The 24,294-nt window shown below is 39.2% G+C and overlaps 1 protein-coding gene across 1 annotated transcript in view; it reads left to right on the forward strand.

Moving 5' to 3' along the window:
* CRB1 (crumbs cell polarity complex component 1) overlaps positions 1-24,294 on the forward strand; it is a 93,223-nt gene that overhangs the window by 48,887 nt on the left and 20,042 nt on the right. Inside the window, exons 6-11 of the mRNA XM_056497182.1 lie at positions 8,077-9,024; positions 12,484-13,034; positions 13,429-13,594; positions 15,925-16,828; positions 18,061-18,189; positions 21,086-21,212. Of these exons, the coding sequence (XP_056353157.1) occupies positions 8,077-9,024; positions 12,484-13,034; positions 13,429-13,594; positions 15,925-16,828; positions 18,061-18,189; positions 21,086-21,212 (2,825 nt within the window). The remainder of the gene's footprint in view (positions 1-8,076; positions 9,025-12,483; positions 13,035-13,428; positions 13,595-15,924; positions 16,829-18,060; positions 18,190-21,085; positions 21,213-24,294) is intronic.

Here is a 24,294-nt window from a genome sequence, read left to right on the forward strand (position 1 = left end):
GAATAATTTATCATAAAAAGCTTGGACAGTTTTCTATATTTAAAGTGATAAATAAAGTAAATATATATACTTTAGGAATAGAGAAATGAGATTATACACAGCCTAACAATGCTCTTTATACAGTTTTGCTGTGCACAGCTCAAAATATATGCAGCATAAACATATTATGTGCACTCACCCATTCATATTTTACATTTTTCTATTCTCACATCTCTGTTATCAATTAAACTCTATAGGCCCAATTAAAACTATGATTTTTCTGGCCTTTTGGCTATTTCAGTTTGTTTCAATAAGGACTGACAATGAAGTTATGTAACCACAGTCACTTCTGCATGTTGTGGAGATTCACATCAGTTATAGCAAAATGAGAAAATCCTGCAAATGACTGAAATTTTCCAGGGTGCCATTTCCAGGGCAGAAGCTCTTTCACACTAGACAGCACAGTGGCTGTGCTTGCCTAACTCAGTTAAAACAAATAGGAAACAGCCAACAAGAGACAAGGTAGAAAATCCCATTTAGGGGAGACAAGACACTGCACACATTTCTCAGTGGGTGTGTTCATCAACAGCAAGCACTCTTTTAAAGCCCTTCAGTGTTTGTAGGACAGAAAATTAATTTGTTTTCTAATTCCAAAGTGTTCCAAACAGATTTTCAAGTCAATGAAACATGACCTTGTATGATCTAATTAAACAACTCAAAGGTACTGGTTGTTTTAAGATCCCACTGGATATACTTCAGTTCAATTGCACATCATCTAAATGTACAAGCTCATAAATCTACAGAAAATGCAAATCAGATCATTAATGCTTTGAATTTGACAGTCTTGCCACCGTTTTCTAAAAGGTAATACATGAAAAATTCCTGAATTACATATACCCTTTTTTTCCGACTTACAGAGCATACCAAAAAACCCTTTACTGGAAAGCAGAACACCAAATATCTTTCTTTGGCTTCTAAATACCTGGTCCAGAATTAGGTATAAAATAACAAATTCTCCTAAACCTGTTATTAAAATTTCTTCTCTGGTTGATATCCTGACCCTTTGAGTGGAGCACTGGACCAGATGATGGCCTTTGAAGGTCCCTTTCAATGTAAATTTTTCTGTTGTTCTGTCCTAATTATCTGTGTTTGGTGAAATAACTTCTCTGCTCTGCACATGGCTGTTTAATTACAAAAAAAATCTATGGCTGTTTTTTTCCTAAATATTTTGTCTCCGGTATTGCTCGCACAGTCTCCTTTTCCTGCTCTCAGTTTCAGCCCAGATCTCTGTGCAGACTTTATCTATGATCTTCAGTCTTTCTTAGCATTGCTCACACATCCTATATAGATGGATGGCCATACACATGTACTCTGCTCTCTTACTACCCCCAAATGCCCACGTGTCCAAAAAGAAATCTGTCTCAAATGCCAACAGAAGTATCTCCTGGGCTACCATTGATTCCCATATTTTTATTTCTTTTTCAGTCACATCTTTCACTACTTTTTCATCTCTTTAGTCTCCAAAATCTTACCTACTTTTTTTTCCATCACCTTTCTCTACTTTAACCTGTCACACCCTGTTGTGCTCTCCCTCCTCTCTGCTCCTCTTCCTATCTCATACCATCATCATGGCCATAGCTACAGCACATTTGTGCAGCCAGAAAACCCACTCCAGAGGGATGGTGCCTGGGAAAACTGGGCTGCCACCATTTGATTTTCTGCCGTGCCTCCATCACTCAAAATGAGTGCCACGCAGGGACGTATTTCTTTGACGAGTTTTTCTTTGCTCCAGATTCAGATCCTAATCCCACAATTGGATCCACATGGCTGGCTGTGTAAGTTGAAGGAGGGCTGGAGGGGCAGGCTGCCCTGCAGGCCGTGCCCTGGCCCTGGGCAGGCAGTGTCCCCTGACCCCTGGCCGTGCCATGCGCGTGGCTGCGCTCGCTGGGGCCGCAGCCCAGCTCAGCCCAGGCGCCTGCTTCCAATATTCCTAAAATAAAGTAAACACACCACATCTCACTAAACAACTAATCACCTATGGCATGTACATGGTTTTCTTCTTCTCTGTTTTTTTTTTCCTTTTTAAATGAAGACTATTTTAGGTGTGACAAAACATGTGAAACAAGTGGAAAAACATTTCCAGGTACTTTTGCTCTCAGAAAACCTTTACTGATTGAAGAGATTAAGGGATTGGGGGTTTTTACTACTTTAAAAAAAATCCATTTTTACTGAAAATTCAAACTAGTCTATGAAGCTTCAGGCCAGCAACATTTAAAAAGATTGAATTACAGCATGCCATTCTGAATGTAGCACATTATGAATTCCATATCCCTCAGCTAGAGTGACATATTTAATGATTAAGCTAAGCCACTCAGCTCTATTTCTATTTAAATTTTTTTTCCTAGCCAGTATTAACTTAATACATACATTTCAAATGGCAAGAGAAAAATAGCAGAATAGTGAATTTGTCTGCAATAAAGGAATAACTAGCAAGGTCTTATGACGTTACAAAATTAGAGTTCTGTGTGAAAGGTATCATGTGCAAATTAGCCCAATGTTAACAAATGCTTATTATCCTACTATTTTAAAGAATCCTGTTTTCCATGTGCTCCAGCTCTGCTCTGTGTTCTGTCCTTCATTTTACACAAGCTTTTCCTGCCAGGGGAGCAACAGAAATTACCATGCAAGATCAGAGCGCTGTTCACATTAACTTCAATATCAAATGTAAGCCAGTTCTTTACTGAAGAAAAATAGGTGAAAAAAAATCCATTTAAATACCCTTCACTTGCTCTACACTGAGGTACATAAGAGTAAAACTTCCTTCCTGACCTGCATGGTGACTGATTTTTACCCACAAGCATGGGGTTTAATTATGAGGACAAAGAGATGGTCAATTTATTTCCTTGCACTTACTCACTCATGAATGTGCATTTCCTCCTTCCAGCAAAAAGTAATTATCTCTTTGCAATTATCTGCACAGATGTGGCAAAGTTAGAATTTTCATGATTGTCTGCTAAAACCTGGGGCCCTGAAGAATACTCTGCCAGATCTTTCTGTTGGCCTCAGGACTAATGAGTCCCTCGAAGAGAGAGTTGTTTGCACCTGGGGTAGGATTTTATGACAGACATTTCCAAAAATCTAAAATCAGGTGGAGGAAGTGCTATTGCAAACTCTTTGTCTTCCATAAAGTATATTCTAAAGGGGATGGTACAATCTGAGTTTCTCCAAGGTTTACTCCTGCTTGCATTTGATACACATGTAGAGATACCTGTGTGTGCAGAGGTATAGTCTGTATAGTTTGACACACCCACAGCTCAATTGCTGGGAATTGTTTCATTTAAGGGAGACACAAAATCATGGAAAAATAGACTTGGAAGGGATAGACATGCATGCAAATGTGACACAAGGTCAAGAATTTCCTAATTAGTGAATAAATGAGTTAGAAGAAGAACTTGATAAACCTAAGTGAAAAAAATAATGTCTGCTGCTAAAATTATCACAGAAATAAGTAGTTATATCTCCTGAACTCAATTTTCCCTTCATTAAACTTGGTCTAAATCAAAATGTCTTGCTCAAGAGCTGAAGAAAAACAATCTTTTAGTAAATAATTTTACCTGTCTTTAGCACACTCAAAAATCTACACAGACTTTCATTAAGTAGAGATAGCAAATGGAACAAAAATACTTCATAAATGAAGAAATGGGATCAAATTTTAGATCCTTTCTATCTGCTTATTGAGATGTACAGTTTCTCTGAATGACAGTGACCATGACAGAGTTGATCTGGATTAACAAACCTCTTGAAAGGAAAAAAAAGTCTTCAAAACAGCACCTTGCAAAACAAAATAAAAAGTGACCAATTAGTTTTGAATGGATCCTGATAATGTGCATTTCTGTGAAACACAAACAACGTTCAGTGTGAGCATGAACTTGGAGAAAAAGAATTTAAATAGGATACATATCTATTGTGTAAGCAGTTTAATGGGTCTTACTTTAAGCCTTGTTGATCTGGCTTGAGCAAAATACACCATCAGACTACATCAGCAGGTACAGAAGTGGAGCAAGCTAATCCTGGGAAGGAAGCCTTTATACTAAGAACTGTTGTGAATTTTACAGAAATTTATCAACTGCTTAAGTGCTAAACAATCTTTTTCTTTCGGAAATTTTCCTGCGGAAAAAGATGGTTGCAACTAGGATACAAGTTTACATCATTTTAATGACAATGTTTACAGGTAAATATTTTCTTTTTGTGAATTTGAATGTGCACTTAGATTGTAGTAAATGTGTAGCACCTATCCAGATTCCTTGCCTGTAGTTTCTTGATATTTATTTATTGAGTGTCAGGGGACTGGAAAGGCAAAAGGTAGTAAGCAGTAAGATTTCTAACCAAAGGTGTGTATCAAAAGTGTCATTTGGATAATACTTTTATAATTGTTTAATCAAAGTGAAAATTGGTGACATTCAGCAGAATTATGCTTGAATAACTGCTCTTGTCATCCTGCTTCTGCAGGAAACCTTTGCTGCTAAATTTGAGAGTTTAATTAAGAGGTGAACAGTTAGAAAATAGCCACCATATAGTAATAATGTTAAGTGAAAAAAGGAGACATGAGTGATGCTATCAAACTGAATCAAATGAACTGTTTCATCCCTGTTTTGAAAAAAACAAGCTTCACAGGTTGGAAAAGTAATCATCTTTAAAAATATTCACATTTACTGAAATCTTATGTCAGTGTGTAATATATTTAGAAGATGAAATGCTATATGATTCTTCTTTACTTTTTCCTTTAAAAACACGAATATGCTTAGCTGAGTTAATATATGTAACCACTGAAAAAAAAATGATTGCGTTTGCACTTGTTTTGGTATGTCTTACATCTTTTGAGAATTCTTTTTCTGCATGTCTCCAACCTGAGCTATTTGAACTGCTTATACAGTTCTATAAATATTGACTAATCCTTTTATCTAGAGTGCTTTTATCTTGACTGACAGTGGTCTTTGCTTGCATAGCAATCGGCAGATAACAAGCAATATCAGCACCACTTGCAAGAACAGCTGATTTATTTATTCTTGATATGAAAAAGTGACTTATTATTTGTCTTTTGGTGTGACCTATATTTGTGTTTCTGCTAATCTTATTATGAAATAGTAGGCCTATATATGTAAGTGCATACATGTATGTGTATATCTATATGCACAACCCAATAAAATAATTAATTTGCAATGTACTTTTCATATCATTACTTAAAAAATAAGCATTGTGTTTAGACACTGAAATGACCATGAAATCTATGTATTTAAGTGGCTCTATAAAAGTCTCTTTATATTTAATAACTGATACTGTTAAGTTTCTACAGGCAAAGAATACACAAATAATAATAACCATAACAACAACAACAACAACAACAACAACAATAATAATAATAATAGTAATAAAACCTTCTCGTGAAACTAATTTGATTACTTTGTTGGGCATTGATGATTTCTTTTATCAAATGTCTCGTCTAAATTTGAAGATAGAAATATATACGATTTCCAAAAAAATTTTAGCATTCTCATTCAATAATTTTGTTAAATTTATGTCTCATCTGATGAAGTAGAGAACAATATAGACACTAAAGATTATTGTAAAGGTAAATGCATCTGTATCATTCTTTGATACATTCTTTGATAGTGACAGGCAAGTCACTATTTCAAAGCGTGACTCGGACCATAAGCTACAAGGCAAAGGGAATATCTGGCAGGTGCTGTAGGATAATAAAATAACACACAGAGAGTCACCACATATTACTGAAAATGCAACAGCTAAGGACCTAGCCATTCACAATGCTGATTTTTTAATGAAAGGTTTCACAGGGACTCCCAGTCTCTAAATCCTTAAGCACAGTCTGTCCACTCTGAAGCCCTATGACAAGGCTAAGCACAGCTTGAACCAGCTGCTTGTGGGCTGGACTAATTTTTATCTTTGACACAAAAAACCCAAAGAGACCTGCATTTCTACAGCCATCATATTAAAACTGAGTTGTATGAAAGACCCAAGGACACATTGTTCTCAATGGCAGAGCAGGGAAGGGAACAGTATCAGGCAGGAGATGTTCTAAAATATTGACCAAAGCAGGAAACAGCTCACACTAACTTCACTTTTCATATACAGGGATAGCAAAAGGAGGACAAGTTGCTAACACTGAAATTGTCACAAACTACCAAAGCAGACATGGCTGTGGCCCCCAGTCAGGAATGGTTTGGGAACTGCACTTCACTTGGAGAGAGTCAGTCCCAGTGAGTCACATTTCTGCCAGATGCCACTGCACATTAAGGTGTGCACAGACACCTCTCATTGGAATAAAGATGAGCCTGGCTGGAAAAAAGAGAGAGACTGCTGCAGCAAAACCCCACTGCCAGGCCAGGGAGATGGCACTAGCTGTGCTCAATAGCCTGAAGCTTGAAGGGGAAAGTCAGTGTATGCTTTAATTGAGGTCTGATGAGTGAGTTGGATGGCTGCAGAGAGAGTCTTTTGTGTACCTGCTATGACCACTCCACTCAGGCTAAGCTTTTAACCAACTCTCTCCCAATTCTCAGTTCCCTCCTGGCTCTCCTCTACTTACCACTCTCCCAGATGGGTCCAGTTACAATTGTGATTGAATAAAGTGGACAGGCAAGGAATTAGCCTGAGTAACTACACTTATCTACTGCTATTTGAAGCAATCCATTATGACTGAATGTTGCTCTGTAATTTTCCATGAAGAATTGCTATCTTTTGTTATAGAAATAAAGCCTGATGTGAATTTGTATGTAAAGCTAGGTGTGCTGACTGGTACACCCAGCTGCCACTCCATCTCATTACCTGATTTACAGACAGCAGTTTTGCTGTGGGGAATGGATGAAAAGTTATCTATTTAATTTGTGCTGGTGATACTAGTTTGAAAACTATCTGCAAAATGTTTCTCTTTTTTCTCTAAAATAACTATGAAGGGAAGTAGAAATGTTAAGAGTTGCTCTTAGCATGAGTTATCAAAAAAGTATTTGGATATTTTGGCTGCTTTCAAGGGAGATGAGAAACAGATTTTCCCTGATCCACTGCATGCATATTGGTCACTTGATTGCTCAAGGGAGAAGTTACTGTAATTACTGCTTTATAGATGAACAACAGTGCAGAGGGATAAACAGATTAGTTTTACCAGAGGAACAGATTTGTTTTTCTTTGTGAAGTGTGATCCAGCAGACCCACTTAGGCCACATCTACCCAATTACAGTGGAGTTGAGATGAGGAGTTCTCCTTTTACCAGATATATCAGAAGCCAAGCATTATGTGGAAGAAGAGGAAATATGAGACTGTATTGACAATCTCCTGCAGAAGTGCTCTCATCACCAATCAACCTCTGAGATGTTTGAGAGAATATTCTCTTCATCTTTTCTTGCTTTATATTTTGTATAAAGGAGAGGTACAAAAGTTCCCCTGTAGTACTATTTGCAGTACATACATTTTCAGGCATGCTCCCCTACTTGTCAGTCTGACCATGTCAAGTATCTCTTATAAGTCCTATGACTCTCCCTTGAAGAGTGTTGCTCCAAGATGTTTCACATGGGACCTGGAACATTAGTCTGTAGTTCTTATACTGTTTGAATGAATACAAAAAGAAGGAATGACCAGCAGATCATACTCCAGCTCACGCCCATTCTATATTATGAACAGGAATTAAGCAACAACTCTTGCAGTTTTTGTATGTGATAAACAATTCAGTTCATTACTAAGCATTCTAGATTTCCACCACAGGATATGTGGGAAACAATTTTTTGATCCCATCTGATGATATTTGTCCTGATGTCATCACATTATCCATATCAAAACTGTCCATATGTTTGGTTCTTTTCTCCAAAATGTGGTTAGCATTTAGGTGCTTATATAATATTTTGCACAAGGAAACTATGACAATTGAATGGCCTTTTTATATTTAAAGTATGTTTTTTTACTTGTCCATCATATATTTATCAAGGCATTCCCCTCTAATAGAAGGTAATTTAATAAAACACATTATTTAAAGTGTTACTTCAGGCTCCAGTTATTCAAACCAGAATTCCTAATTCTTTGTTTATTTTTCAGGTACTCACTGTGATGAGGACGTCAACGAATGTTACATGAACCCTTGCCAAAATGGTGGGATCTGTGAGAATTTTCCTGGAAATTACACTTGCCATTGCCCACCTGCAGACAAAGAAGGGATTTTTTATGGTGGCTGGAACTGTACAGAAGTTCTGCATGGCTGTGCTGATCATCAATGCCAAAACAATGGAATATGTATCCCACATTTAAAAAATGGCCAACACGGATTCAGCTGCATATGTTCACCTGGGTATACTGGCATACACTGTGAAACCATAACCACATTTTCTTTTCAAGGAAACAGTTTCCTTTTGTTGAAGAATCCCCAGACCCATAAAAAGGATTTTTTCTATAATATAAACCTGAGGTTTCAAACTGTGCAACCCACAGCTTTTCTGTTTCACCGAGGGGAGAAAAACACCTTTGCAAAGTTGGAATTACTGAATGGCTACTTACACTTATCCGTGCAAGTCAATAATCAGCCACAGGCTCTTTTGCATATTCCACATAATGTCAGTGATGGAGAATGGCATTCAGTGGAGGTAACCCTGGCAAGAGCTGTTGTTCTTAATTTGCTTGACAGCTCCTGTGTAGAATCCTGTCTCAATAAAACATCTGCTAAGGTAGATAACGAGCTGGTGATGTTTGCGTTTCAGAGCACGTTTTTGGGCGGCTTACCAGTGGGGAACAGCAACTCTCTACAGAACACCTTTAATACACATTCTGCACCTTCATTTGTAGGCTGCCTTCAGGATATTGAGATAGACTTGAATGTTATTACTCCAGAGAATGTATCATCTGGATCATCTTTAAATGTCAGGACAGGCTGTGCTAAAAAGGACTGGTGTGACCCCCACCCGTGCCAGAACAGGGGACGCTGCGCCAACCTGTGGCTGAGCTACCACTGCGACTGCTACCGGCCCTACACAGGGCCAGACTGTGCAGCAGGTAAGGGAGGAGCACTGCTGGTGTTTGTGTTTCATGTGCCTGCTGAAAGCATGGCCAGAAACAATCCTGCTCACCTGGCAGTGCAGCAGCGTGACCCTTTGGATCTCTGGAGCTTAATGTCAAGTGGTAAGCCAGTGCAAGAGGTTAGTAGGCACATCTTTGCTATTTTCTAGCTAGTTTCCCAGGAAGGCTGCTTTTCAGCCTGGCAAAAAAAAAAAAAAAAAAGTCAGGTTAAACTGGTGGATTCTAGTCCTCTTGTTTTAAAATCTTGTCAGTGCTCTCAGCACTCCATAAACTCTGAGAAACTGTCGTTCACTGGAGGTTATCCATGCTGAGTAAAGTTTAGAAAGCAAGCAAGTCACTTTGAGTTTAAGACTTATTTTCAAAGCATTCTTTGAAAATTTTATCCTTGAGCACTCTAAGCTTTTATAAAGAGATTCATTTAAGGCAATGAAAGGCAAGCAAAACTACTGCAAGTTGAAAAAAGACAGATTCCAATTTAAAAAAAATGAATGAGATTATACTCTTAGCTAAATCCGATTAGCCCAGGGAGCAGGCAGGGCTTCAGCAGCTGGAAACAGGGTCCATTCATCCCTCAGCTGGTCCCAAGGCAGGGCTGGACAATCCAGTGCAGGCTGCTGTTCCCAGAGAGCTGACCAGAGGGAAACATGTCCCTGTCTGGGTGAGCAGAACTCATCTCAGCAAGCAGCTTCCATGGCAGTGGTGAGCAGGAACACAAAAGCTCCAGATGCCTGTAGCACTTTCCCTGCTACAAATGATCTTTGCAGGGCAGGCTGGGGCGAAGTGGAAGGACAACAGGAGGTGCCTGTCCAGCTCCCTTCTGCATCTGCTGGGTGAAGCCCCCTAGAGCTGTAAACACAGCAACCCTCAGGAATGCTTTAGGATGAGCTCTGTAATCCTTCCCCAGGCAAAGTTTTAGGGATTTCAAACCAGCAGTTTTGTTTGAGAAAATTGCACAGGACTAAGTCTTCATGCCATGCCCTCAAAACCTTCCTCATCCACACATGGTCAGCAGAGCAATATTTAGGGAGCAAGAAATACATATTTACATACATGTATACAAACATAAGTATATCTATGTAGATACATTTACCAAGTAGACTGGAAAAAATTAAACACAGCAGCAGAGCCATGGTCAGATTGGAATGGACAGATCCTAAAGTGGTGTAAAGTGGCGTGGCTGCAGTGCTGCCAGTGAAGTTACATTGATTCACATCAGCTGAACAATTGGCCTCAGGGGTTGTTGAATGCATTGCTGCAGAAAGCTGGGCCTTCAAATACATTTCAAATGTTTGAATACAACTTCATTTTGCATGCTCTACCTAATACTTATCAATACCTTTCAATAGTTTTTCCTTTTGGTTTTATTGCAAAATGACAAAGTCTGAGAGGTAATTGTAACAGACTTCTTTGAAGTGTAGCTGTAATTTATCCAAAGATTTGGAAGGCAACTTTTGAATGTAGGACAACATCTGGGAAATATGTTTGCCTCTTTATATGAAGCAAAATTAAAACCATTCAGGGCCAGGAGCAGCTTATACTGGCATTAGAACTGTTGAGAATGATTAGAAAGCATGCTTTTTTTTTTTTCCTGCTGACCACAATATTCCTTGTTAATCGTGGCACCGTGCCATTGTGGTACATAGGTTCTAGATATATGTCACATGTAAAAAAGTGTGGCAGGTTTCTAAAAAGGCAGAATGGGAGAGACTTGTGGTAAAGGATAACATAAGAAATGCTGGTGTCTTTCTGAAGAAAAGTTGCTGCCAAGTATTCCATTGACAAGACGCAATATTTTCTCTACATATACAAAATAACAAACAGATGTTGACTCATTTTGATCAACATCCAGATGTGGTGACCCAAGAGGTTAATATTGACCAAGGTGATGCTAGTCATCTCATCAAACAGATCAGGCTGATGATATATGTGTATAGTTATAAATGGAGAGAAATGTGACAAGGTAATTGTAAACATGAAGTGCCTTTCTGGAGATCAAGGCTTCTTTCTAATACTGCAATTGTGGAATCCTCAGTTTCAGCAGAATTTTTCTTTTTACCCTCATGAAAAAAGTGTCTCAGTCTCCAGTACCACCTTAAGAGAAGATATAGCTTAAAGCTCTTGTATGTAGAAATAATTATTTGTTGGAATTGGTATTTTGAGGCATTAAGTCTGTTTAACAAGTAGATGTAGATATATAGGCAATCTTATTCATAGAAATACACTATTTCAAATTAAATAAAGAAATTATATGTAATTTATTCCTGTTGCTAAATAATATGACCATACCACATAGCAGTGCAGAGTGGTTATTAAGGGTCTATTGAGGTTTCACAGTCAGTCCCCTATTTTTCAACATTTTTTTAAATGCAGTCACAAAAAAAGACAGTTCTGCAAGCAGGAAGTTGGCCCATGACATCCTGCTCCAGGAGTTTTACTGCACAACATACGACTGAATCTTTAGCTATGTGAGCATTTAAAAAAAGCTTGGTTTATTTTTTGATATATGAAAAGTAGCTCCTGAAACTGTTCAGGCAGGAAGTCTGTAATATTAAGGACAAGATCACAAAACTATGGTGTAAAAATAGAAACACTTTGTTGTTCTTTAAAGAGATGATTTATCAGAATAAATTACAGTTTTGGCTGCATATTTTGTATCCTTAAAAGACTGAAAATCATTACCGAAAATAAGGGGTAAAGGATAGACAGATGGCTTTGGTTTAATCATTTTAATTGCTAAACACAAAAAAAAAATAAAACTTACTTGATCCTGGATCATGTTTCTCCCACAGCACTGTGGGCACTCAGGGACTGAGCAGGATTCATGACTGGATACAAGTTGATGTGGGTGAGCCTATGTTGAGCCCCAGCAACAAAAAGTCTGTCAGAGAACTGGGGAGCCCATGCAGCACCACACAGGTGATCTATTCACACAAGAGGGCTTTGCCCAGCAGCTTTCTGTGATTGGATTCTGTGCAAAAAAAAGTCACAAAATCCCAGAACTGCATTAACTTCCATGGTCATCAGAGGATCAAAACAGGTAGGTTCTTACCAAAATGATCTTTCTGAGGATCAATGCAGAAAACTGTAGAAATCTATCCTTGTTTAACTAGTTGAAAACACAGCACTATACAGAGCATGATAAAGGGGAAAAATGTGCCCAATTATATAACATCTGGTCCTGCACTGGGGCTTAATGCTACAGCCATAGAATCCAACAGGAATTTAGAAGCAGAAGCTATTTACAGCTGGATCAAGTCTTTATTCATCCATAAATACAAGCACATCTTACTACCATACATCAATGCCACCAGCAGTAGTTATTTAATCATTGCATTGACTCCCTTGTCATTTAGCCCTAACTATTTTATTTTTCTCCCTTCTGTTCTTTCTTTTTTTTTTTTTTTTTTTACCTTTTCTTGTATCTCTAACTTCAAGAGTACATTCCAGGCCGGTTTGGATCTGAGGACTCCTCAGGCTATGCTGCTTTCCCTGTTGATTCCACTCAGAATGAGAACTTCATCATATCAATGTTTGTCCGAACACGCAAACCTTCTGGCTTGCTACTGGCTCTGAGAAACAGTACTTACCTCTACATAAGAGTCTATTTGGAAGGTGGGAAACTCACCATGCTAGTTCTAAATTCCATGAAGTTATTAGGGAAACACTCTGTGAACGATGGAAACTTTTACTTAATAACATTAAAAATAGAACCAAATAAGGTGGAGTTGTTCCAGTCCTCTCACTACCTAGGCTCTATTTCTACTCCAGCACTAACCATCCAAAGGAAGGATATTCTTTACATTGGAGGCCTACCAGATAACAAAGAAACTGACAGAAATGGCAAATATTTCAAAGGCTGTATCCAAGATGTCAGAATGAATAACCAGCCACTGGAATTCTTCCCCATGACCAATCCACCGAATTCTCTTATCAACCGAACTCTGATCAATGTCACCCAAGGCTGCACTGGTGACAACCTCTGCAAGGTAAGAATGACATTTTTCAGAGCATTTTCCCATGCTTATAGTGGGGAATTTATTTTATGTTTTTAGTACATTCCCATGCATTACTTGATTTTAATGACAGATTAAGAAAACGTGCAAAAATGCTAGAAAGAGCAGGTTTTATTAAGCTATACTACATATGATGAATATCAGAAGCAAAATGTATTTGCATAGGGGAGAATGAAACTATTTTGAAATTGAAATACTGTTTTTCACTAATTATTGAACGTGCTGGATTGTTACAGTATTGATATTTATCCTTTTCCATCTGAAATAAAAAGAAAACTTCTTTTTGCCAAGCAGCCCCCCCATCCCTAGGGTTGGGTGTCCAACAGCCTTGACTCATACCAAGATTCTCTCTTCCCTTTCCCCACAGTCCAACCCTTGCCACAACGGTGGTGTGTGCTATTCCATCTGGGATGACTTCACCTGCACGTGCCCGCCTAACACCGTGGGGAAGGCGTGTGAGGAGGTTAAGTGGTGTGAGCTTGGGCCCTGTCCTCATGAAGCACAATGCCAGCTGGTGCACCAAGGATTTGAATGTAGGTACATTTCAGTTATTCCAATCATCTTTGGAGATTAGCAGCAATAGCCATTTTCAACAGCCTTTCCTTGAAACAAAGTATTCACCATTTTTAAAGTTCATTCAAATGCTGTTTCCGTATTAAAATAATAGTTGTGTCAGTTTTAAATAGTGATAATGGATTTGACCTACCAAACCCAGCAATTCTCCCCCAGACCCCCTGACTCAGACACTGATGTTTACAGGAACTTTGATTTTGGATAACTCAGCCCAACTAGTCAGGTTGTCCAATAGACCAGTACATTGCCCTCACACTTCCACTGCAAAGACTTAAGAGGATATCCAATGTTGGATTAACCTTGGCATGTTCTCCATCCTCCTGAAAAGACAAGCTACATAACTTACATTGCATAATTTGATTTTCTTAAATCTTGACTAGCTTTGGAGAAAGTCACCTCAATACCTGCAGCACAGTTATTCAAGCAGTGCCTTCCTAAGAAGCACCTGCGTGCCAAGCAGTCCATTTGAAAACTGATGACCATTAGCTGCCTTAGGATCACTGGTCACTCTGCACATCTCTTTCCTTCTCCACTTTCCTTCTCCTTCCCACCCTGGAGTGGAATTGAAAAAAGCAAGTAAGGATTTTTAAGAAATATTTTTTCATTTTGCTACCAAAGGAAGCCCTGACAAAAAGCTGTGAGAGAAGGTAAATACCCCCTCAGTCTGATGGAAGCTGTCAGAATGGCTGACTCTTAGGAAAGGGAAGGCTGGTCAACAAAAGGTCTCTTTCATAGACAGACCAATATGATATTATTTTTATGCAGATTGTTAGGATCAGCATTGCAGGATGGCTTAAAATTGTAACTGTAATTAAAATAATTGCTTCTTCTCTCAGAGATGTCTTTAATGATAACATCAGAATACATTCTCTTATAAAACTCACTATTGCATATTAGAGTAGAACACAAACACTCGGAGACAGTGAAGTGAAAAGTACCTGAACTCTTTCCTTTTGCTAAAGTCAAGTTCATTTACACTTTCAGTTACTTAAGGTCATCTCCTTTAGATTTCTGTGCTGGCTTATGTGGCAACAGTAGGGAGTTTCCCTAACAGATATTAAAAATTTCCTGTACAACAAAACTGCATTTTCTACTAGTTGTATTCTTAGCTACAGGATAAACTTCTTGTTCAACACAGGATAACAAAAGAAAAGCTTTCCTAGGAAGTGAGTTCTCTGCCTTGTGCCTTCTGCTAAAAAAAACTCAGCAGGTTTGTGAGATATTTGAAAAAAACAGGAATAATCTTGAAAAACTCTGACTTTCCTTTTAGTATGATTTCCTCAGAGGAAACTTTTTCTATGAGAAAGACACCACATTTGATAGACCAGAAAATGCAGTTACACCTCTGCTGCCTTGGCATCAGGATATGAAGCCCATAAATTCATACTTGGACTCCCAGGGTTCTTTTCCTCAAGATTTACTAAGCCCAGAGATCGTTCAGAAACCCATCTTATCTCAGATCTTTCAAAGCAATTTTTTTCTGAAGTACAGACAGAAGACATTCCTTCCTGTCTCTCCTCCCTGTCTATAATCCTCAGAAACCTCAGAACATTTAAATTTACAGCCCAGTGAGTAAGTGCATTTTAGTAGAAACCATGCTAATGAAAGGTGTCAAATACCTTTGTGAAGATGTCCATAAAGCTGCCACAACGTTGCCCATCAATTTTCACTCACAGCAGTGTGAGCTGAGTTCTGCTGCCCTCCCAGTCCCACCAGCACAGGGCTGTGGCAGCGCCTGCCCACCAGGAGAAGCTGGCTTCCAGTGTGGCAGGCATGACTCTGCTCACAGGGATTTCAAAGGGCTGTCCATCAACTCACTTCCATTAAATTAATCCTTCTTGCATCGGTGAGATGAAATTGGCATCCAATCAAATGCTTCATAAAACATCTTAAGACACACCTAAGAAAAAAAGAATTGGGAAGAAATGTTCACCCCATCCAGATCTGTCATGGGGAGTAGCTAGCTGTACTTATGAAACAATTGTAAAATGAAAAATGTATGTCTTTTTCGGAAATAGAGAGGTGACAGTAATGTAGAATTGTATATTAGAGTGATAACCTGAGATGATGCAAAGCAGAACACTCTGGATGTCATTACAGCTGATGCTGGCACTGCCCTGTAATTTCCACAGCCGTGAGGGGCAGACCAGGATAACAGAAACACTGGTGGAACTTGGCTGTTTTTCTGCACACCCCAAAGCAGTTGTACATGGCATGAGCACCAGAGAGGCATTGTTGCAGGTGTGTTGGTGTAAAACTGGCCTGTTTCTCCCTTGCTGCCTTTGCTCAGGTCTGGCGAACGCGGTGTTCAGCGGCCGGAGCAGCGCCATATTTTACAGAAGCAATGGCAAGATCAGCAGAGACCTCACCAATATCGCTTTTGGCTTTCGAACCAGGGACACTGACGTGATCCTGCTGTATGCAGAGAGGGAGCCTGAGTTTGTCATCATCAGTATCCACAACTCCAAACTCCTGTTCCAGTTACAAAGTGGCAACAGCTTCTACAGGCTGACCCTTGCGAGTTCAGAGCCTGTGAGCGACGGCAAGTGGCACCGAGTGATGGTCTCCATGGTGGAGCCCCTGGCCCAGTCCTCCAGGTGGCACATGGATATAGACAACAAAGACACAGCAACCAGCACAGCTGCTGCAGGAAGCCTCAACTTTCTAAGAGAAGAGACAGACATCTATGTGGCTGACAGGGCTTTTGACAGCCTGGATGGCCTGCGAGGGTGCATGAGCACCATAGAGATCAGTGGCATTTATCTCTCGTACTTTGAAAATGCTGACATCCCTACTAAAAAACCTCAAGAGGAGCAATTTCTCAAAATATCTGCAAACCCTGCTCTCACTGGCTGCTTGCAGGCAGATTTCTGCAGCTCTGACCCCTGTATGCATGGGGGGATATGTGAAGACTCGTACACTTCCTACCGCTGCGTATGTCCCGATGGATGGACTGGCGCCTACTGTGAAGTCAACATTGATGAGTGCTCCTCAAACCCCTGCATCCACGGGAACTGCACGGATGGCATTGCCTCCTATGAGTGCAGCTGTGAGCCTGGTTACACTGGGGAGAGCTGTGAGGAGGACATAGATGAGTGCCATGGCCACCAGTGCGTGAATGGGGCCACCTGTGTGGATGAGATTAATGGATACTCCTGCCTGTGTGCTGCCAACTTCACGGGGAGGTTCTGCAGGTACTGTAAACAAGGCTGATCCACAGGATTTTGTCAAGTCTCTTCTGAAGAGCTCTTATATCACTGATGTCTTTGCTTTAAACACAGATGTTTTGCATCTGTATCTGTATTAATCATGGCTGCAGAGTCGATGTATGAAGAGCATAGAAAGTTGTACAGATCAATTAGATGTGGACTGAGACAGTGGAGAGCTGCCAGCTTAGGCAGAGACTGATGAGGCAAGGATTGAAAGAACAAGGCACAGCTCTATTCCCTGTTCTGCTGCCAACATTGGTCCTGTGAACTCTCTGATGACAAGATTACAAGTCTCCCAGTGCTTGAAAATACATGTGCTACATCTTATTTTTAGAAAAAAAAAATCTGGAAGTTTTTAAATCTCTAAAACAATACTTTATAAGAGTAATATAGCTCTATAAACACAGGAATTCCAAGTTGGTAAGAGAAAATAACAGTAGGAAAAGAAGTTGTTTTTCTCCCCACCCACAGGATCTTTTCTGGGTTGGTCTTTTCCTCCCAGCTTACTCTCAGTCCTGGTGGCTGCAAACACCACACAGCCCACTTTTGTCATTGCTTCTGACACTGCTCACATGCTATTTCCTATTTTTCTCAGACTCTCTTCTAGAAAAGCTGTAGGCTTTTCCCTTTAACTGCCCTTCTCTGCACACCCATTAAATTCTCCCCTCTAAGCATGTCCAATTCCTCTCCAAGAAGGCAAAATCCTTCTCCTTCCTTCAGAGGACTCCAACAAATCCAGTCTGCTGCAGCCCAAAGGATGCAGAGAGACAATCATCTTCATGCCACTCAACTACAATCTTCTAGGATATGATTACTAAAATTGACACGTTTTGTTGACTTTTTCAGAGTAGTGAGGACTCAGATTTGAAAATGCCTCATGGTGGCCCAGTTTTTTTTGTCTTGTATGTTAAGTCTGTCTCTTTTGAATTTTTATACTAAGCTGTCCAGGTATGACACAGAACTACATTAGTAATGCAAGTAGAGTGATGTCCATTTTATTTTTTTATGAGAAATGAATCATTAATTTGCCAGTAAATATTTGGAAAAGAAAAACTAAATTCATCAAATTAAAAAAGTTAGGCAAAACATGTTCTGGGAGTCCTAAATCTGAGTTCCAGCTGTCATTCCCTTGGGCAATACCCTGCAGCTCAGAGAGCATGAGGCATCCAGAAACAAGGAGAGTGCAAATAACTGCTGCTGCCTTCTTTTTTGCCCAGGTATCGAAGATTACCTTTCACAGTTTGTGGGAATGAAGAGAGGAACCTCACATGTTTCAACTATGGCAACTGCACCGACCTCGGGGACGAGCTGACCTGCATGTGCCTGCCAGGCTTTGTGGGAGAACGGTGAGAGGCTTTGTCCTGCACACCTTTGGGGAGCACCTCTTCCAAAAGCTCTTCCAGACTAGCAGCCAGCCCTCTGGCAGAAATACAGACAAAGCAGCTGTTTAAGTGCAGCAGCTCCTTGCCAGAGTGACTCTGAGAAGTGTGAAGTATTGTGGTTTTAGACAAAAATCACAAATGAATGCAGCCAGGTTTAGTCCAGTGCAGCATCAGTAATCCAGCCCAAGATATTATTTCTTAAGCAGCCCTGCACACTTGCTTCTCTGTGCCTTTTTCTTCTGCTGTGCTGAATTTTCACATGACAAGTCAGAAGGTTGCCTTTCCATAGGTGGGGACACAAACATGCCTATCCTGCTCATACACATAAACCAGCTACCTGCTCTGGCACACAAATATGCAAAGCTGTTTCATTTTCACATGTCTGTGCTGTGAATATACAATCTATTCTACCACAGGGGTGGTAAGAGGAGGCACACCTGGTGGCATGGTATACCATGCTTTCTCACTGAGTGCTGAAGGGTGAAAACAGAATGATTGCTATTAGAAGAGATTAAGGAATACTTTGCAGAGCTTATTGTTTAGCCTAGCACAGAGAGACCTTCCTCACAGGAAGCAGCACAATTCACACTTAATACTGGGTTTCAAAGAACTCTGGAGCAGGGAGGGCTGAGAGCCTCAGGGCATCAGGTGCTGCAGAAACCTAGGAAGGCAATGTCCCAGTCACAGCCTAGACAGGTAAGGGCATTTTGGATACAGAGAAAGGAAAAACTGTACATACTCCTGGTGAAACTAGCATTCTGTCAGAGTATTATATCCAAAAGTTCAACAGGACCAAGCTGTAACACAGAGAAGTTTCCAACAAACTGTTTTCATCTTCTCAAAAACTTATGAGTCCACTGATTTTGTGGAAAGAGTACAGTAGGCTATAAAAGACATGAAATGAAGATTTCCACCCACTCAGTGCACAGTGCAGTTGGCAGACACACTTGAATTGCACTGTTAGCAGCCAGGTCGCCTGTGTACCACCTCACAATATTCAACAAGGGGGAAAGGATACAATACCATAAAATTTTAAGAAGTAAAAGCATATTCAAAGTCACTTCTGCACTGTGCATATTTCTTGGGAATTCAAGGCAGCAGGAAAGCACTTTTTCCTTCTCCCTTCCCCTGCCAGCCTACTTGCTAACTGCAGCTTTGGGACTGAGCCTTCCTTCCCCCCATCCACAGGCTGGCAATAATCTCTCTTTTACAGCTCCCAGGGCTCTCATATTGAGCAGCAGCACTGTGCCCAGTGAGCTGCACGGGACTGCCTGGGGCAGCCAGGCACTCTTCTCCAGCCTCTCAAATCCACCACTTGGCTTTTGTTCCTCCAGCCTGACAAACCATAAACCAGCAGTGCTTCCATGCTTGGAGGTCTCCCTTTTTTTTCTTTTTTTTTTTTTTCTATTTTTTTTCAGAACAAACTCAAATATATCTGTTAATAAGAAAATTAAAACTAAACTCCTTTGTATATTTATGCATTAGACTGATAAAGCAGGCATTTTCCTTTAAGACAGTATTTCAGCTCTCAGAAAGCCACTGGTGCACAGTATAGAGAAATTCTATGCAACTCAATTGACTTGAGACCACATAAAAAAAGCCTAATGAACTTAATAGCAGGCAGAAAGGTAAATGTGTAAAGATTAATCTCCATAAAAGAAGATAGAGCTCTCTCTCAAAAACAGATTTGTCATTTAATTCAGGCTGGAACTTTTAAAATTACATAAAGGGAGTCAGGTTTTCAAGTGTTTCTGATACTCAGCTGGATTCGGGTACCTGATTCTCTGGAAGATTTGAGAGGTTGTTGGCTTTTTATAATTTGCAAAGGTAATTTCATAGCTATACAATTTTTATACATTGGATAAATAACTTAGATCATGCAGTATATGAATATAATTTACCATTTAAGGAAGCTATTGAAAGAAGTTTAGATTAAAAGAGTAAAATGTTCAATATAAAAAATGCTCCTCTCTGATATAAGATTAAAATTATATTGCTTGGTTATGAATATGACTGAACAAAGCAATTCCTTATAATTCAAATATAATTTCTTCTCCAAGTATATACCTGCATTTTTACCTGGAAAAAATAGGATTAACTATTAGCATTATTTGGTAAAAGGGAGCAGGGAATTAAAAGGGAACATTGTCAGAGCAGAAAATCACCAAATCAGTAGTTTTCAGACAATCTTACACATGCCTCATTATCCTTCCATTGGCTGCCTTGAGAAATTATAACTCAAATGTCCTGTATCACTAGAATTAGCTCAAAATAATTTAATAATACAAATTAAGGATAATGAAACTTGTCCTGCAACATTCTTACCTTTTTGGGGCCCTCCTCAGAGAGACTTGATGGGAAATTGTGCTGGGATCTATTGGCACTCCAAATTGAGGGAAGAAATAAAAAGGTTAAAAATCCCCCCCAAAAAAAACAGGTGAATATTTGCAGGAGCACTCAGCTGGGATGAACACACATTTGTTTGACTTATATCCAGATTAATGAGAAGGAAACTGTGCCCTCAGCTTCCTGGAACAATGGAAAGGACAAGCAGGCTGTCAGCAGGACTTGCACCAGAGCTGGCTCTGAAATCAAGTAAGAACTTGCATTGCACCTTGCTAAGCACCATTAACCGTGAAGTGCTTTACAGGGATGAAATCACCTGCTTAACTATCTGTGCTTGAAGGCCATAGAGGAAGTTCAGGATCTGAGTGGGGCTGCTCAGCTAGTTAATCAAACCATAAACACGTGTGGAAATACACCCCAGAGCATCTTCCTCTCCCTCCCTCCCCCACAAAGGGTCTGAACTAAAATGTGCCTGCTTGGTTTCAGAGCTGACTGTTTGCAGTCTTCCCTGCAGGTGTGAGAAGGACATTGATGAGTGCAGCTCTGACCCGTGTCTGAACGGGGGCCTCTGCCAGAACCTGCTCAACAAGTTCCACTGCCTGTGCGACCTGAACTTCGCCGGTGACCGCTGTGAGATCGATGTAAGCGACCTCTCCTTTTTTGTCTCTTTGCTCCTGTGGCAGAATCTCTTTCAGCTTCTCTCCTATCTCATTCTCCGAATGGATGATGAGCCAGCAGTCGAGTGGGGTGATCAGGATGACTATTGAGCAGTCTTTAAACTTTTGTGTTTTACTGCAGCAGAAGATGCCTTGACTAAAGCAATATGAATATCAGAGTTTTAAAACTTGTTTTCTATTTCTTTGGATGGTTTTTCTATGAATCGCTTCAGACTTGGTTTAGTTAATTGATTTAGTTTTAGAACAAGTGCTAGCAGATGTTCCAGAGCATCTCACCATGTGGACACTGCCGGGGTGACAGTGGGACAACTAACAGGCAACACAGCTGTCACATTACTGAGGGTGGCATTCAAACCCTACTGCAATGAGTGGCAAAGACTCACTGCCTTCAATAATTCTAATCTTAAATCTTCCAGGTAGTCACTATCTCTACATCACACACCACATTTATTGGTTTATTATATTGTTCCTTTGGCAGTTAGGCCTGACACCTGTGAAATCATGCAGGATATTTTTGGATAATTAGGTAATGGTTTGGATTAGGAATTGACAACATGCTGAGGAGGCTCCCACATCCATCTGAATTAGTGTCAATCCTGCACTGATATCACTAATCCTGATCCTCTGCTCTAGTAGCCTCTACACCTCCAATGTATTATATTGAGATAAAATGCAACCATCATAATCTTTACCAACATTTCCCCTTTCAAGAAAGGCCCAATGAATATCTCGGATTTTAAAATCACAGATTTGTTGTTTAAAGATTTCTATAACTTTCTATAAAGATTCTATACAGTAAACCTGTTTTATTTATTAGTAGGTCAGTGTCAGCAGGCAACAACAACAACAAAAAAAAAAAGATGGGATTTTTCCTTCTTAAGAAGCAAGCAAGGTAGTTGGGTTGGTTGTCCATAGATCCTTAAAAGAATGAAAATAAGGGACCTGAAAATTATGAGTGCCAGGAGGTTTAAGAAAAATATTATAGCAAAATATCTTTGTAGTTGCCTTTGAGAGTGCAGACACAACTGAAATTCATTGTTCAATACTAAACATTTGTAAAAAGTGAGATTCAGGGGTTTTTTTAACCATTCTTTAAGGCAAAACCCCCATTTATTAATGATAAAATAATTTATTTGTATATTCACTATTTTATTTGCATAGATTCTGTATCCCTGTTAGTCATTTGAATAGTGTCCTTGAGAGAGGATTTGAAAGAATAAGCCTGTATAGGGTGGTGTTGTGTTATTCAGCTATATGGCAGGTAGCAGACTTTATGGGGAAGACTAACACCATACTGGGAGGTTTTCTGACTCCAGAGGGAACAATTTACTGTTTGGAAAAGTCCTTGATATCATTGATATCAGTTTCCCCCACTTCAAACCTGACCCTGCTCTTCATCAATCCTGCCTGACTCACTGTGAGTTGGGCCTGGAAATTGTTCCTGGATTGGTGCATCCAGGAAAAGCCAATCTCCCCTGGAAATCTCCAGTGACATTAGGACACCCTGAAGTGTCTGAGTACAATGTTAAGGTTTCTGTTTTGCCACAGAAGGATATGGATCATACATGAATCAAGACTATTTTTTACTTTCCACCTTTAGTAAATACTCCCAAGTCTGGTTTTTTTTTCTGAGTACCATTCAGCACAGAATGTAGCAACATTTGTGCTGTTAAAAACCCTATGCTATTTTAGGGTGCAGGAAAAAACTAAACAAACTTTTGCACATTTGTGGAAAAAAGTTATGATCCATCCCTGTCACATATTCCTATTCCTAGTATCTGCCTTAGTATGAAAATTAAGCACAGTGAGAATACACCTATGAGAATTGTACACAAGGATAATTTCTTTGCTGGCTTTCTCATATGTGAAAAGTCATTAGGGAAATTTTTTGTTAAACTCTTACTAAAAATAATTATAAATAATTTTATATTATATATATACCCAAATTTAGCAAAAAAATCCTTTCCCCTTCATAAGCAATCAATAAACACTAGATGGGAATGCACTGGAGATGAAATTAATGTGGCACTGTCTGAAACAGAACTATATATACTGTCATATATAGGCTTAGTTATCTTACTGGCAATCACATGTAATACTGGGAATTACAGAACATAGGCAAAGAGAAAAACCAAAACCAGACTGTATTTTGGATTTTTTCTATTCCAATGAAAATAGAGTTTTGGAAAATTTGTTTTCTGTGGGAAAATTTAAAATAATAACATTGTATTTGGAACATCTTTGCAATTTCATTCCAAACTGTAGCTTTCATTTAATCATAGCTAAAAACATTACTCAGTATTGTTGAAATGAAAAATGAAAAATTAATCACAAATAACTTGAAATTAAAACTATCTTATTTCAGAATGCTAACTGAAGACAAAGAAATAAGAAATGTTAAAAATTCAAATGAAAAAAGTGGTGATACTAATCAAAGCTGTTCAAACCATTTTAACAATTTTTTTTTTTTCTTAAACAACTATAATTAAGAAAATAATAAAATTTGATTTGGTTTTATTTTCTCACTGGGTTTAGTTCAGTTTCCACATAACTAAATTGAAACATTATGTACTTTATAGAATATGCACTACAGGACACACTAAGGAAAAATTTCATCATGATCTTAATGCTGAAGAAAGGTAGAAAACAATAAATGTGATAACAGTATGTCTGACATTAGACTTATATCCAAAATGTGAAAACAAAAAGAATTCATTTGTATAGAGATTGCAGTGCTCTTTCTATTCAATACTAGATACTTGATATGAGTCTTTATGCAATATTAAACACGGGTTTATATGAATTTACAATATGCAAGTTACTAATCTAAACTCTATTAGCAGGGCATCAGTTCATTCTTTCTCTAACTGAAAACACTCACCTGTAATTGAATTCTTTCCTTCCTCTAATGCCTTGTCATCATGAGACATCCCCTGGCCTCAGAAATGCTGCTCTCTTCCTCTTTGTACTTCTGTATCCTCACTGCATTGTGCACGTGTACATAAATTTCCTACCTTTATACACCAAATAAACCTTCTGCCTTTGT

This window comes from Oenanthe melanoleuca, chromosome 8 (genome assembly GCF_029582105.1).
Source record: "Oenanthe melanoleuca isolate GR-GAL-2019-014 chromosome 8, OMel1.0, whole genome shotgun sequence".
NCBI classification, from domain to species: Eukaryota; Metazoa; Chordata; class Aves; order Passeriformes; family Muscicapidae; genus Oenanthe; species Oenanthe melanoleuca.